The 16,531-nt window shown below is 42.8% G+C and overlaps 1 protein-coding gene across 2 annotated transcripts in view; it reads left to right on the forward strand.

Moving 5' to 3' along the window:
* Positions 1-16,531, forward strand: part of smchd1 (structural maintenance of chromosomes flexible hinge domain containing 1) — a 185,485-nt gene that overhangs the window by 142,031 nt on the left and 26,923 nt on the right. For both annotated transcript variants that reach the window (XM_073043659.1, XM_073043666.1), the window contains 3 exons: positions 2,113-2,245; positions 6,120-6,239; positions 10,289-10,374. In XM_073043659.1, coding sequence (XP_072899760.1) covers positions 2,113-2,245; positions 6,120-6,239; positions 10,289-10,374 — 339 coding nt within the window. The remainder of the gene's footprint in view (positions 1-2,112; positions 2,246-6,119; positions 6,240-10,288; positions 10,375-16,531) is intronic.

Here is a 16,531-nt window from a genome sequence, read left to right on the forward strand (position 1 = left end):
ACGAGTCAGCTTGCAGAGAGGAGGTGGAGCGGCTAACAGACTGGTGCAGAGCCAACAACCTGTCTCTGAATGTGAGCAAAACAAAAGAGATGGTTGTTGACTTCAGGAGAGCACGGAGCGACCACTCTCCACTGAACATTGACGGCTCCTCCGTTGAGATCATTAAGAGCACCAAATTTCTTGGTGTTCACCTGGTGGAGAATCTCACCTGGTCCCTCAAAACCAGCTCCATAGCCAAGAAAGCCCAGCAGCGTCTCTATTTTCTGCAAAGGCTGAGAAGAGTCCATCTCCCACCACCCATCCTCATCACATTCTACAGGGGTTGTATTGAGAGCATCCTGAGCAGCTGCATCACTGCCTAGTTGGGGAATTGCACCGTCTCGGATCGCAAGACCCTGCAGCGGATAGTGAGGTCAGCTGACAAGATCATTAGGGTCTCTCTTCCCGCCATTACAGACATTTACACCACACACTGCACCCGCAAAGCTAACAGTATTGTGAAGGACCCCACGCACCCCTCACACAAACTCTTCTCCCTCCTGCCATCTGGCAAAAGGTACCGAAGCATTCGGGCTCTCATGACCAGACTGTGCAACAGTTTCTTCCCCCAAGCCATCAGACTCCTCAATACTCAGAGTCTACCCTGACATCTGCATCATTTATTATACAGTAATTTGTCCTTTACTGTGCCTGTTATCTTGGTTACATAATTATTGTACTGCCTGCTTTATGTAGTCCTGTGCAGGTCTGTAGTCTAGTGCAGTTTTTTTTGTTTTATGTAGTCTAATGTAGCCTTGTGCTGTCTAGTGTAGTTTTGTGTTTCATGTAGCACCAGGGTCCTGGAGGAACGTTGTTTCGTTTTTACTGTGTACTGTACCAGCAGTTATGTTCGTAATCACAATAAACTTGACTTGACTTGACACCTTGTACTTATCTGCATTACGTTTCATCTACAATTATTCCAACTGGTGCAGATCCTGTTGCAAGCCTTGACATCCATCCTTGCTTTCAACTATGCCCCCAATCTTGGTATCAGTCACAGATTTGCTCATCCATGTTTACCACATTATCATCCAGGTTGTTAACATTAAGTCCCAGCACTGATCCCCGTGGCATACCTCTAGTCGCATGCCTCCTGGAGAGGCGACTATCCGTTACCACTCTCTGGCTTCTCCACAAAGGCAGTATCTAATCCAGTTTACTACCTCATCCTCAATGGCAAGCATTGTAAGCTTCCAAACCAAGCTTCTCAAAAGCCTTGCAAAAGTCCATGTAAACAATATCCATTGTCTTACCTTCATCAACTTTCCTGGTAACTTCCTCAAAAAACTCTTTAAGGTTGTTTATGCAGCACCTGCCATGCACAAAGCCATCCTTGCCTATCCAAATACTTATATATCAAGTCCTTTGGAATGCTTTCTAATAACTTACTACTGATGTCAGGTTCACCAGCCTATAATTTCCTTGCTTAGAGCTTTTTTTTATACAATGAATGGAACAACATTAGCTGTCTACCAATTTCCCGGCACCTCACTTGCAGAATGTGCTACTTGAGGGAAGTAATAGAGGCAGACAGAATTCCAACATTCAAAAGGCATTTGGATTGATATATGGATAAAAAAGGTTTAAAGAGATGTTGGACAAACTTGAACTAGCTCATCAGTAACAAGGTTGAGCCAAAGAGGCTCTTTCTGAGCTCTGTGATTCAATATAGATGTGATGTTAAAGCAGGGGTTGCACATTGGGTTATGCATGTATTTTTTCACTAATGTGTATCTGCATTTTATTATGCCAGTTTCCAAAGTTTTGTAAATAATTCGAATTTTTGTTTGAAAACTTAAGAAAAGGGGCAAGTAGATCTGTAAAGCAGGCAACTTGAAAGTGAGCCAGAAAGAGCCACGTGAAATGATATTTTTATAAATCCAACATCGGTTTTGAGTTTGTTCAGTCTAGTTTTGCACAAAAATTGAGCAGCCTTTTTATAATTGAAATGAATCTCAACTTGGGTTAAATCAAGTTCATTTTAATGTTGTCCTACTAAGAAATTGTTGACCAAATCTTGTATTATAAATTACTTACCACTCTTTGAAACTTGCACTTTTGTTGTTACAGAATGTGATGCTAGCAGAAAATAGTCCTGGCAGAGATAGCACTGAGTACTTGCTGGTCTTTGAACTAACCATTAAAAACACGAAAGTGAAGAATCCTTTACCTCCTTACATATTACCTTTTATGTTTTACAATGGTAAGCAACTCAATGGTCTACCTGTTTTTACTTGCATTGTGCATGTATAATTTATAATTCATGTACTTGCAAAATTGTGAATTAGAGTAAAGGTGCAGAGGAAGGAATTTGCTTTGTTTATTTTGAAAATACTGTATATATCACAGAAGGCTAAGTGTACCAGAGCCCTATTACCTGACCATGTTTGAAGCTGACTAAGGAATTTAATTAAATAACAACTTATACCACGCATAAATAATATCCGTGGATTGACTTCCACTCAAGATAACACAAACTGCTATATTGTCAAGGTTGTGGTTTAAACTTGGTTGGTTTTAGGTTCATTTTGGGGCCAGCGAGGGTGATGGGAGACAGGTTAGGGCTTAGGAACACTGATGAGGGGAGTTAAAGTGAGGAGCACTTAATGAAGAGTCGGGGCAGAAGCTGGAGTCCATGTCAGAGCACTCCTCAGCAGAAGGCCATTGATCCCTGTACACAAGTGTTGCATTGGCAGGCACTGAGGCATAGCCCAGTGATCCTTGTGGTCAATGATGGAGGTTGATGGGCCCTGTGAAAAGGGCTGGTGCCCTTCCCCTCCCCAGCACCACCACCTAGATCGGTGAATCAAGAGATCAGACTTCCATAAGACATAGGTGCAGGATTAGGCCATTCAGGCCATTGAGTTTGCTCCGCCATCCCATCATGCTGATCCCAGATCCCACACCTCCCACATCTGGGGCAGAGCATGCCACATATTTATTACTCTCTGGCTAAAAATACTTAACCTTACCTCTGTTCTAACGGGTCGCCCTTCAATATTGAGGCTGAGCCCTCTAGTTCTGGACAGCCCACAGTAGGAAACTTCATGTTGGTGAGTCCTGGGGTCAGAGGTCAGTGGGAGTCTGGAATTTGAGATCCAGAATTCGTAGTGATTGGAAAGTACTGGAGTTGATACCAAAGGTTGAGGCCTGAAGGTCAAAGGCCTAAATCGGCAAGGCCCAATAGTTGAATCCCTGGGTCAGATTGTTCAGAAGTCAGATGCCCAGGTCCGTGACTTCAAGTCCATGTCCAATGTCTGCAAGTCTGAGAGTATGGGACCAAGGACTTGGGCGGCCTGTCCTGGGGTTGGAGGCCTGTATGTGTGGGTGGGAGGGAAGGAGAAAAGAGGCTTGTTTTGTTGCTGTTGTTGTTTGTGTTGTTCTGGGCATGCTGTGTTGGCACCATAATGTGTAGTGACACTTACTGTCTGCCCCCAGTACATCCTTAAGTTGGGTTGGCTGTTAACTTAAATGACACAATTCACTGTATGCCACAATGTACATGTGATGAATCCGAATGGCAGAAAAGTTCAAGGTTGTCTGCACTACACCAGCATAAAAGAAGTGACACATTTAAGATAAGGATGCCCACATTATGACGCGTGTTTGTGTGTGGGGGGGGGGGGGGGGGGAGTGGAATTTGGCCTTTCCTCCATGAACCTCTGCACCATTGCAGAGGATGAAGGGGGCAAACATAAGTGGAGTTGTGGAGAAAGCGAACCAGCTGAACAACTTCTTCAATAGGTTCGACAGCACAATCTCATCCTCACCGCAGAACTCCACAGCAGGCTTACTTCCCTCACAGGAAAATAGCCACTCACAGGAGACCTTGCCCACGCCCAGGATTACGGCTGCACAGGTGGAAGGTCAACTGAGGAAGATCTGTACCAGCAAGGCGGCGGGACCGGATGGAGTTTCCCCACGATTACTGAGGGCCTGTGCGACTGAGCTGGGAGAACCACTACAGCGCATCTTCAACATGAGCCTGGAGCAGAGAAGAGTACCCAGACAGTGGAAAACATCCTGTATTGTCCCGGTACCGAAGAAACCACAACCAAAGGAGTTGAGTGACTTCAGACCTGTTGCCTTGACGTCGCACGTGATGAAGACCATGGAGCGGCTGATAATACAGAATCTGAGGCCACAAACCAGGCACGCCCGGGATCCTCTTCAGTTTGCGTATAAGGAGAAGGTGGGAGTGGAGGATGCTATCACGTATTTGCTGCACAAATCCCTCTCTCACCTAGATGGGGTCAGTGGTGCTGTGAGGATTACATTCCTGGACTTCTCTAGTGCCTTTAACACCATCCAGCCCAAGATCTTAAGGCACAAACTAACGGAGATGGGGGTAGACTCTCACATGGTGGATTGGATAGTGGACTACTTGACAGATAGACCTCAGTATGTGCGGTTGGGAGACTGTAGGTCTGACACGGTGGTCAGCAGCACAGGAGCGCCGCAGGGGACCGTGCTCTCTCCGGTCCTGTTCACCCTGTACACATCGGACTTCCAATATAACTCGGAGTCCTGCCATGTGCAGAAGTTCGCTGATGACACGGCCATAGTGGGGTGTGTCAGGAATGGACAGGAGGAGGAGTATAGGAAACTGATACAGGACTTTGTGATATGGTGCAACTCAAACTACCTGCGTCTCAATATCACCAAGACCAAGGAGATGGTGGTGGACTTTAGGAGATCTAGGCCTCATATGGAGCCAGTGATCATTAATGGAGAATGTGTGGAGCAGGTTAAGACCTACAAGTATCTGGGAGTACAGTTAGACGAGAAGCTAGACTGGACTGCCAACACAGATGCCTTGTGCAGGAAGGCACAGAGTCGACTGTACTTCCTTAGAAGGTTGGCGTCATTCAATGTCTGTAGTGAGATGCTGAAGATGTTCTATAGGTCAGTTGTGGAGAGCGCCCTCTTCTTTGTGGTGGCGTGTTGGGGAGGAAGCATTAAGAAGAGGGACTCCTCACGTCTTAATAAGCTGGTAAGGAAGGCGGGCTCTGTCGTGGGCAAAGTACTGGAGAGTTTAACATCGGTAGCTGAGCGAAGGGCGCTGAGTAGGCTACGGTCAATTATGGAAAGCTCTGAACATCCTCTACATAGCACCATCCAGAGACAGAGAAGCAGTTTCAGCGACAGGTTACTATCGATGCAATGCTCCTCAGACAGGATGAAGAGGTCAATACTCCCCAATGCCATTAGGCTTTACAATTCAACCGCCAGGACTTAAGAACTTTTTAAAAGCTATTATTAATGCTTTTTGAGATAGTGATTTAGATGCATATCATATTTTTTACTGAGTTAAGTATTGTATGTAATTAGTTTTGCTACAACAAGTGTATGGGACATTGGAAAAAAAGTTGAATTTCCCCATGGGGATGAATAAAGTATCTATCTATCTATCTATCTATCTAAATTTATCAGGGATAGCATTATTGGTGATGTGGGTATGGAGTTTGATGGAGAGGGAGGAAGGGATAGGGAGCCAGATTATCCAGAAAGATGAGCATTGGGTGGAGGAGAGGGAGACTAGGCACTTAATTAAGTGGGGAGAGGGATGAAGTATGTCAGGTAGATGATTCATTAGAAAGAAGGAGTATGAGGCAGTAAGTACAGTGAAGAAAAAGTTGAACAGTGGGTTTTGTGTGTGTTTCGCTGGGTGAGGGTAGGATTTGAAAAGATAGAGAGGAGGAAGGGTAGATGATCTAATGGGATGGAGAGGATGTTGTGCATAGCATGGTAGCTACAAAGTTGAAGATATGCCAGATCACCATTGTAGAGTCTTTGCAGCTGTCTTCAACATATGTAATTTTTAATATATAATTTTCTAACCCCTAACTAGGGTAAATAAACAGGAGGTATACATATATTGGCATGTATGAAGGATTGGCTAACTAATAAAATCAGAATAAATAATTCTATTATTGTTTAATCTAAGTTTTGCACTGCCTGCATTCAAAGTAGTTTACAGAAGCAGTAATTTGAAATGGTTGTTGCAGAATTGAGAAATCTTTTTGCTCAAAAGTGAATACAGTAATAGCTGATGAGGATGATCCTTTTGTTCACAGATTTTAAGAAACAGCAGCAGATGACGTCCTTAACCAAGGAGAAGGACCAACTCACCCAATCCATTGTTGCATACCGGAGTTTGTTTGATACCACAAACCAACTAATTAGTGAAATGAAGTGTAAGTCACATTAAGAGTACTTGCATGTTTGTGAATTACAAAAAACGTGTGGAGGAAGGAATTTGCTTTCGTTATTATTTGGAAAATAAGTATCACAAAGTTAATTGATATTTAGGAGTTCAATAGTAACTTGAGGGCTCTTTCAAGCAACACTGATGAAAAAACAAAAATGCTTGTTTTAAATATGAACTGATTATAGTACTGCAAATGTTTCAATGGTTTCGGAGGTACATTTAATGTCAGAGAATTGTATACAATATACATCCTGAAATGCTTTTTCTTTGCAACCATCCATGAAAACAGAGAAGTGCCCCAAAGAATGAACGACAGTTAAATGTTAGAGCCCCAAAGTCTCCCCTAGCTCCCCTTCCTCCTGCGCGTAAGCGGCAGCAAGCAACGATCCCCTTTCCCCTCACCAGCAATAAAAAGCATTGGCACCCGCCACCGAGCACTCAAGCGTGAGCAAAGCAACAGTAAAGACACAGACTTGCAGTACTCCAAAGACTACATTGTTCACCTGGCATTCGACATACCACAGGCTCTCTCTCTCCCCCTAATAAGGGAGAAAGAGGTGTCTCCATTTCACGGCGAGAGGGGAGGCATAACAAACAACTCGCTGGTTTACGATGTTAAAAGTCTGTTACATCGCTTTTCTCGAGCTCTGTGCCCAAAGATCTTGAGTCTCGGGGGACACAACTGCAGATCTTCCAACTCCCGCAATGACACATGGATCTCCTGCCGTGACACTGACCTTCGATCCGCTCGTCTCCAGAGCCCTGAGGTCCCAGACCTCCCAAAGTCGAGCCGAACTCTTAGGCCGAACAAAGGCCAGTTATGAAACCCCAATAGTGGGTCCCATTCCCACAAAGAACTGTCGTCAGCATTAAACTCCAGGTCAGGGTCTTCAAAAGAATCCTGAAAGGGAAAAATGGAGATATAACAATTACAGCACGGAAACAGGCCATCTCAGCCCTTCTAGACCATGCCGACGCTTATACTCACCTAGTCCCACTGGCCCGCACTCAGCCCATAACCCTCCAGTCCTTTCCTGTCCATATACCTATCCAATTTTACTTTAAATGACAATACCAAACCTGCCGCTACCACTTTTACTGGAAGATTAAAGATGGAAATAGAGCTGTTTCTGAAAATGCAAGCAAAGAAGTCGATGTTTAGCAAAGTATATTTTGGTTGCTTTTTGCCTCTATTTGAACTGTTTGAAACTTTTTATTTCCAAGAATCACAATCCAGAAAAATCCCCAAAATAACGATGTATTCTGAAAGCAAAAACAGAACATGTGTTTGAAATCTGAGGTTAAAAACAAAGTGCTAGAAATATTCAGCAGGCTAAGCTGCAACTGTTCAGAGATAAACGTTTAATATTTTCAATCAATTATCTTTCATGAAGAGTTGAAAATGTTAAAAAAACATGAATGCTTAATGTTGCAGAGAAGAGAAAAGGTGGAGGATAAAAGGGAATGTGATGGGATGAAAATCATAGTATATAGAATGACATGTGTTGTTAGTGCCAGTTGGGAGAGGAACGATGAAAACTTAGTTACTGCTGATCTGGCAGGAGAAGCTTCAAATGAAGAGAAATGAATGATGACAGCTTTTTTTTAAAAATGCACAATACTAGATAACATTTGCTGAAAATCTGATGTACCTGGAAAAACTGAGTCAATATTACAGTATGATTAATCAGAGCTGGCCATTTCTGATGCAGCTGGGTAGACGTGGCTACCTTGTAACCTAATGTATTGTGTTCCATACTCATTTGTGGTTGCCTTGACACTGGATAAACTAAATGCAGTTTGCTAACCAATTTGTAGATCACCTTTGTTCAGAACACCAACATGACCCAGTGCTTCCAGTTGCCTATCATGTTAATTCTCTGTTCCACTCACTCAGTTCTGTCATTGTTACAAAACAACTTAAGCAAATTTAAAGAATAGTCTTCTGGCCAGGAAACTGAATTCATCAGTTTCAGTCTGTTAGCCATTCTAATTTTCCAGGATTGATCGAATGTCATTAGTCTGTAATTTGAGTCAGTTTTTCTCTACAGATACTGCTGGACCTACTTAAATACATGAAGCACTGAATATCATTAATACCAGAAAATAGAAACGTAGCTCTACATTAAGCCCTACATACCTTTTTTGCCATTTAAAATTGCCTTGGCTAAGCATCTATCTGAATACCGTAATCTGTGTGTGTGTGTGTGTATCTGTTGGTCTGTTGTGTTCTAGAGAAGGGGTTCCCAACCTTTTTTATGCCATGCACCCCAACACTTAACCGAGACTCAGAGGCTTATCCATCTTAAAAATATTCAGTTACATTAGTGTTTGTACAGTGGTGCTAGAAGGTTTGTGAGCCCTGTAGAATTTTCTTTATTTCTGCATCAATATGACCTAAAATGTAATTAGATCTTCACTTAAGTCCTAAAACAAGATAACAAGGACTCAATTAAATAAATAACACAAAAAATTATACTTCATTTATTTATTGAGAAAAATATCCAATATGACATGTATTAGTTGGAAGAAGTATGTGAACCTTTGCTTTCCATAACTGGTGTGACCCCCTTGTATAGCAATAACTGCAACCAAACATTTCCGGTAACTGTTGATCAGTCCCAGTCCTGCACATTGGTTTAGAGGTATTTTAGGTAATTCCTCCTCATAAAATTGCTTCAACTCTGGGATGTTGCATGAACTACTTGCTTCAGGTCATTTCACAATATTTCTAAAGAATTAAGGTCAGGACTTTGACTTGGCCATTCCAAAACACAAATTTTCTTCTTTTTAAACCATTCTATTGTTGATTTACTCTTGTCTTTCGGATCACTGTCTTGTTGCATAATCCAAATTCTAATAAAGTTCAGGTGACAGACTGCTGCCCTGATATTCTCCTATAAAATTACTTGATACAATTTTGAATTCATTTCTTCACTCAATGATTGCAAGCTGTCCAGGCCCCGAGACAGTAAAGCAGCCCAGAACCATGATGCTCCTTCCACCATGCTTCACAGTTGGCTGAGGTTTTGATTTTGGGGTGCAGTGCCCTTTTTCCTCCAAACATAGCAATGTGCATTGCCTCATCTATCCACAGAACGTTATCCCGAAGCATTGTAGAGCATCCAAGCTTTTGCAAATTTGAAGCATGCTGCAATGTTTTTATTTTTGTAGAGCAGTCTCCTTCCATGAACAACATTCTTATTCAATGTTTTTCTTATAGTGGACACATAAACAGAGACTTAGCAAGTTCTAGAGACTTCTGCAGGTCTTTTGCAGGCAATTTCTCTTACTGTGGAATGATGAACATTTGGGTCTTTAGAAATGCTTTTGTAGCCTTTTCAGCTTCATGTATCTCTACAATTCTTCTTCTAAGGTCCTCTGTAAGTTGTTTTGATCGAGGCATAGTACACATAAACAGATCTTTCTTGAGAAGAGCTGGCTCTGTTAGTAATCTGACTTTGTGTGTCTTTGTTATAGGGCAGGGAACCTCAACAACCCACACCTCTGATCTCATCGATTGGAACACCTGACTCCAAATAGCTTTTGTAGAAAGCATTACACTAGAGATTCACATACTTTTCCCAATAAGTAATTTTGGGTAATTTTTCTCAATAAATAAATGAACAAGTATAATGCTTTTTGTGTTATTTAATTGGGTTCTTGTTTTATCTAGTTTTAGAACTTATAAGAAGATCTGATCACATTTTAGGTCATATTTATGCAGAAATAGTGAACATTATACAGGGTTCTCAAACTTTCTAGCACCACTGTAACTTTCAGGTAGGTTCCTCGTTCTTCTAAATTCTAGTGAATATAAACCTAGGCAGCGTGATCTTTCTCCGGACAGTAGCCTTGTCATCCCAGAAAGCAACCAATTGAGCCATGACTGTATTTCCTTTATGGCAACCATACCTTCTCTAGGTAAAGAAACCACTGAGTGATTGACAGATCCTGAAAACTAAAGAAAGAATAGGAAAATAATGATTGAATACAGAGCAACTGATTAAATTCTAGAACTGTTATCTTATTAAGGTCAAGCACAAGAAGCTACAGCAAAGGAATCTCATTTGAAAAATGAACTTCGAAAACAGAAGATCAATCCTGCAGAAATCAGTACTGTAAGTTGATGTATGTATTTTTTAAGTGATGTATAAAGTATTTCTAGTGTATAAGTCAGCATAACATGAGAATAACTTCTGTAAATAACAATGCAAGTACTGAGACAAAGTTGCTTTAGATCTGGGATTGTCACAGGCTACGGGCAAAATTCCAAACTGTGAAGTACCTTAATCAAACTTTCCTTTTCCCCTTTTTAGATTACAGGGAATATAATCTTTATATTGTAATCAAAACACATAAAATTCGAGAGGAACTCAGCAGGCTAGGCAGCATCTATGGAAAAGAGTACAGTCAACGTTTCAGACTGAGTCCCTTCCTCAGGACTGGAGAAAAAAGATGAAAAGCTAACAGGTTAAACCGGGAGAGGTGAAGTAAGGAGCTGGGAGGTCGATTGGTGAAAGAGATAAAGGGCTGGAGAAGGGGAATTCTGATAGGAGAGGACAGAAGGCCATGGAAGAAAGGGAAGGTGGAGGAGCACCAGAGAATGTGATGGGCAGGTGAGAGAGGGAATTGAGAATGGGGAATGGTGAAAATGTGGGAGGGGAGTAATTCCAGAAGTTTGAGAAATTGATGTTCATGCCATCAGGTTGGAGGCTACCCAGACGGAATATAAAGTGCTGCTTCTCCAACCTTGGTGTGGCCTCATCACAGCACTGGAGGAGGCCATAAACTGACATGGGAAGTGGAATTAAAATGGGTGGCCATCGGGAGATCCTGCTTTTTCTAGTGGATGGTGAAGCTGTCTCACCAATATACAGGAAGCCGCAGCAGATGACCCCAGCAGATTCACAGATGAACTGTTGCCTCACCTGGAAGGACTGTTTGAGACCTGAATGGTAGTGAGGGAGGAGGTGTAGGGACAGATGAAGCACTTGTTCTGCTTGCAAGGGTAAGTGACAGGAGGGAGATCACTGGGGAAAGATAAATAGGCAACGGAGCCACATAGGGAGTTATTCCTGTTGGAAAGCAGAACCTATTGGAGATGGCAGAAGTTACAAAGAATTATGTGCTGGACACAGTGGAAATTGAGGTGGTAGGTGAGGACAAGAGGAACCCTATTCTCGATGGGGTGAGGTCAGACGTGTGCAAAATGGAAGAGATGCAGATGAGGGCAGCGTTGGTGGTGGAGGAAAAGCAACCCCTTTCTTTGAAGGGCATGTCCTCAGTTCTGAAATGAAAAGGCATTTTTACAGTAACAGGGTGGGAAAAGCGAAAGTTCAGGCAGCTGTGGGAATCAGTGGGTTTATGAAAGATATCAGTAGAATAAGCTGTCTCCAGAGATCGAGAAAGGGGAAGGGGTGTTGGAAATACAGCAGGTAAATTTAAGGGCAGAGTGGATGTTGGAGGCAAAGCTGATGAAGTCGATGAGCTCTGCATGGATGCAGGAAGCAGCACCAATGCAGTCATCGATGTAGCACAGGAAAAGTTGAGGAGTGATACCAGTGTAGGCTTAAAACATTGACATTTCTGTGTAGCTGACAAAAAGGCAGGTATAGGTAGGACCCATGCAAGTGCCCGTGGCTACATGTTTTGTTTGAAGGAGGAGCTGAAGGAGAAATTATTGAGAGTGAGAATCAGTTTTGCCAGATGGTAGAGAATGGTGATGGAGGGGAACTGGTTGGGTCTGGTGTCTAGAAAGAAACTGAGAGCTTTGAAGCCTTCCTGATGGGGTTGGAGGTGTTGATGGACATCCACAGTGAAAAGATGATTGGGGTCAGGGAACATGAAATCATTGAAAGATCAAAACTGTGTGAAGTGTCATGGATTTTGGTAGGAACTGAGTCAAGGTATGCAGATACAAGTTCAGCAACAAGCAGAAACAATGGGACTACCTGGACAGGCAAGTTTGGGGATCTTGACGTAGAAAAAAGCTGGATGAACTCAGCAGGTCGGGCAGCATCCATTGACTGCTCCTTTCAACGGATGCTGCCCGACCTGCTGAGTTCATCCAGCTTTTTTGTACGTCTTGATTTGACCACAGCTTCTGCAGTGCACTTTGTGTTTGGGGATCTTGGGTAGGAGGTAGAAATAGGAGGTGAGGGAATTAAGAGGTTGATGGCAGTTCAGCACATAATTCTCCATAACTTCCATCATTTGGAAACACTCCCTACGAGACTGTCTTGTCCATTCGTCCCTCCCCACAGATCTCCTTCATGGCACTTGTTCCACTTGTACGGATAAGTGGTCCACCTGCCCCTGCACCTCCTCCCTCACTACCATTTAGGGCTTCAAGCAGTCCTTCCAGGTGAGACGACACTTCATCTGTGATTCTATTGGGGTCACCTACTATGTCCGGTGCACCTGTGTGGCCTGCTATATATTGGTGAAACCCTTCATAGATTGGGAGACCACTTTGCTGTCTGCCAGAAAAAGCAGGATCTCCCAGTGGCCACCCATTTTAATTCTACTTCCCATTCCAACATGTCAATCTATGGCCGCCTCTACTGCCCTGATGAGGGCACATTCAGGTTGGAGGAGCAACACCTTGTATACCGTCTGGGTTGCTTCCAATCTGATGGCATGAACATTGATTTCTCAACTTCTGGTAATACCTATTCCCCATTTCCATTTCCTTCTCTCACCTTATCTCCTTACCTTCCAATTACCTCTCTCTAGTGCTCCTCCCCTTTTTTTCCCATGGCCTTCTGTCCTCTCCTCTCAGATTCCCACTTCTCCAGCTCTTTACTTCCCTCCTCCTCTTTCTTCTATCACCTACTACCTTGTATTTCTTCCTCCCTTCCCCCACATCTTCTTACTCTGACCTCATCTTTTTTTCTCCAGTCTTGAAGGACCTTGGCCCAAATCGTCAACTTTTTACTCTTTTCCATAGATGCTGGCTGGCCTGTGAGTCCCTCAAGCATCTGCAGATTTTCTCATTTATGATTTGTATTTGTGTTGTTAGGAACTACTAAAATGGGTTAAATCATTTTTTTTCACTCCCAAGTGTGTGCAGCAGGAATCCAAAGATATCTTTCCAAATAAGGTCTAGAGATGCAAATTTTTAGCACCTGCACCTCCACTTCATGCAGATATCAGAAATGCATTGTTTACATGTTTCAGGACCTGATTTTTCAGGACGAAAGGAAATAACGATAAAGCCTGCTGAGCTTGTGCTCCTGTTTTGCAATTCACAATCCCAGAATTATTTTGTCTATTTTCTCACCCCTACCTGCTCCCATAATTGACCATGTAACCTTGTTTATATGGCTTTTCCTCATGGTCACCTTGGTTTATCCTATCAAAGACATTCACCCACCTGCAGCTTTCCGCACAGCAGATGAATTCAAAAGAAGTGCAGAGACTAAAACAGTTTTTCACCAGCAGTGTCACGGAAGTTGCCAGTCAACGTTGAACTCAACATAGGACTGCTTTAGAATCTCCAGCTCCAGATTTTGACCTTGGCGTTTATTCCTGAAGTACTCCCTTTGAGTAGGTATAGCAGCAAAGCAGTGGAGGTTTAAAGTCAGTGTTTTCCTCCTTCTAGATGAGCTGCCACTAACCCACCTTTGCCCCTTTGTCCCTTCTCCTCTCAGTAGAAATAGTTCCGCCAGGTTTAATAGCTATGCCACATATGAAGGTCAGGAGCTGCCCTTGGTTGTCAGAGGCTATTTGAGATGCCTGCCACTCGGAGCATTCCTAGTATCTATGACAACCTTAAGAAACCAAAATATACTTAGTGGCCACTTTATTAAGTACAGTTGTACAGCTGCTTGTTAATGCAAATATCTAATCAACCAATCACTCGGAAGCAACTCAGTGCATAAAAGCATGCTTACATGATCAAGAGGTTCAGTTATTGTTCGAGCATCAGAATGGAGAAGAAATATGATAGAACGTTGAACACAGAACAGTAAAGCCCAGGAACAGGCCCTTTAGCTCACAGTGTTGTGCCAAACCAGCTAAAAAGTAAATCAAATACTCCTAAAAATTAATCCCTTCTCTCTATACAATGTTCATGTCCCTCCATCTTCCTCACATTTGTGTGCCTATCTAAACGTTTCTTAGAAACCTCTAATGTGTTTGCCTCTACCATCATAGCAGGCAGCTCAATACAGGCATCCACTACACTGAGTAAAAAATTTACCCCTCACATCCCCTTTGAACCTACCCCCCTCACCTTCAATGCACACCCTCTAGTATTAGACATTTCAACCCTCGGGGAAAAATTATACTCCCTGTCTACTCTCCCTAATTATCCTCTTCCTATTGATGTATGTATAGAATGTCTTCAGATTCACCTTAATCCTACTTGTCAAGGACTTTTTATGACCCCTTCAGGCTTTCCTATTGCCCTTCTTTAGTTCTTTTCTGACTTTATATTCCTCATGCGCTGCATTTGATCCTAACTTTCAAAGTTTTATGTACTTTTCCTTTTTTCTTGACTAAATCCATCACTTTTCTGGACATCCAAAGCTCTGTTAATCTTTCCATCCCTGTCTTTCCTTCTAACAGGAATGTACCCTTCCTGTACTCTGTGCAATTGGTTTTTAAACACCCTCCACATTTCTGTTGTGGACTTCCCAGAAAAAAGGTGTTCCCAATTATCTCTTTTTAGTTCCTGCCTAATGCCCTCATAATTTGGCCTACTCTAATTTAAAATTCTCCTGCAAGGACCTTACCTATCCTGATCTATAGCTCTCCTGAAAGTTAAGGAGTTGTGGTCACTATTCCCTAACTTCTTACCCATTAAAAGTTCAGTTACATTTGCCAGGCTTATTTCCTAATACAGCCCCTCCTTTTGTTGGATTAATTTAATAAACCCTCCAAGATACACTTAACAAATTATGTCCCATATAAACCCCTTACACTACGGAGGTTCCAGTTTATATTAAAATCCCCCATGACAACAACCCTCTTTTTTTTGCACATTTCCTTAATCTGCTTACATATCTGTTCCTCACTGTCCCAGTGGCTATTGAGGGAGTCAGTGTGATTGCACCCTTCCTGTTCCTGGGTTCTACCTAAATGGACTCTGTGTCTGAATCCTTCATTATGTCTCCCCTGAGTACAGTTTTGATATTGTCCTGATTGGGAGTGTAACGGCCCCTCCCCCTTTTACCTCCTCCTGTATTTTTTCCTAAAACTTTGAAAACCTGGTTCATCAATCACCCATTCCTGCCCCTTCACAACCCAGTTTCTGTAATGGCCACAACATCGTAGTTCCATGTACTGATCCATGCTATAAATTCATAACCATTACCCATAATACTCCTAGCATTAAAATACACAGACTTCAAACTATCCGACTTACTGGACAAGAATGTAGAAATCGGAGAAAGTATTGAAAAGTAAAATCTAAACATCATACCTGTTGTTTTGATTTTATCTTTCAGTACTTTCCCTGACTTCTACCTTCCTGTCGGATCCTTCACTTACTGACTTAGTGCTTCCCAGTCCCTGCAAAACTAGTGTAAACCTTCCCAGGTAGCATTAGCAAACCTCCTGACCAGGATGTTGGCTCCCCTCTAGTTCAGGTGCAACCTGTCCCTCTTGTACAGGTCTCCCATTCCCCAGAAAATGTTCCAATAATCCAAGAACTTAAAACCCTGCCCCCTGCACCATCTCCTCAGCCACTCGTTCTTCCATTCCAACATTCCATTCCTACATGCACTAGCCCATGCCACTGAGAATAATTATACATTACTTCCTCAGAGGTCCTTCTCTTCAACCTCTTTCCTAACTCTATGTAGTCACTGTTTAGGACGTTTGGCTGTAAACTCCCTCATCCTTGAGAATATCCTGCAGCTGCTTTGACACATTCTAGACCCTCACACCCAGGAGACAACACTCATCCTGGTGTCTCTTTTGTGACCACAGAATCTCCCGTCTGTCCCCCTATCTATAGAGTCCCTATCACTATAGCATTGCCTGATTTTACTCTTCCCTGCTGATCCTCAGAGCTGGCCATGGTGCCACTAGCCTAGCTGCTCTGACTGCTGCTGCTGCTGTGTGCTAATGAGTCGTCTACCCCTCCCCCAGCAGTATCCAAGGAAATATAATTGTTGCTGAGGGGAAAGGTCACAGGGGAGCCCTGCCCTTATCTTTCCTGGTAGTCACTCTCATACTGTCTATAGCCTGTACTCTCAATATGACTACCTCTTCAAAAGTCTAATCTATAATGTCATCAGCCTCTCGAATGGTCCTTCGTACATCCTC

The sequence above is a fragment of the Hemitrygon akajei genome, chromosome 1, assembly GCF_048418815.1.
Source record: "Hemitrygon akajei chromosome 1, sHemAka1.3, whole genome shotgun sequence".
Lineage (NCBI taxonomy): Eukaryota > Metazoa > Chordata > Chondrichthyes > Myliobatiformes > Dasyatidae > Hemitrygon > Hemitrygon akajei.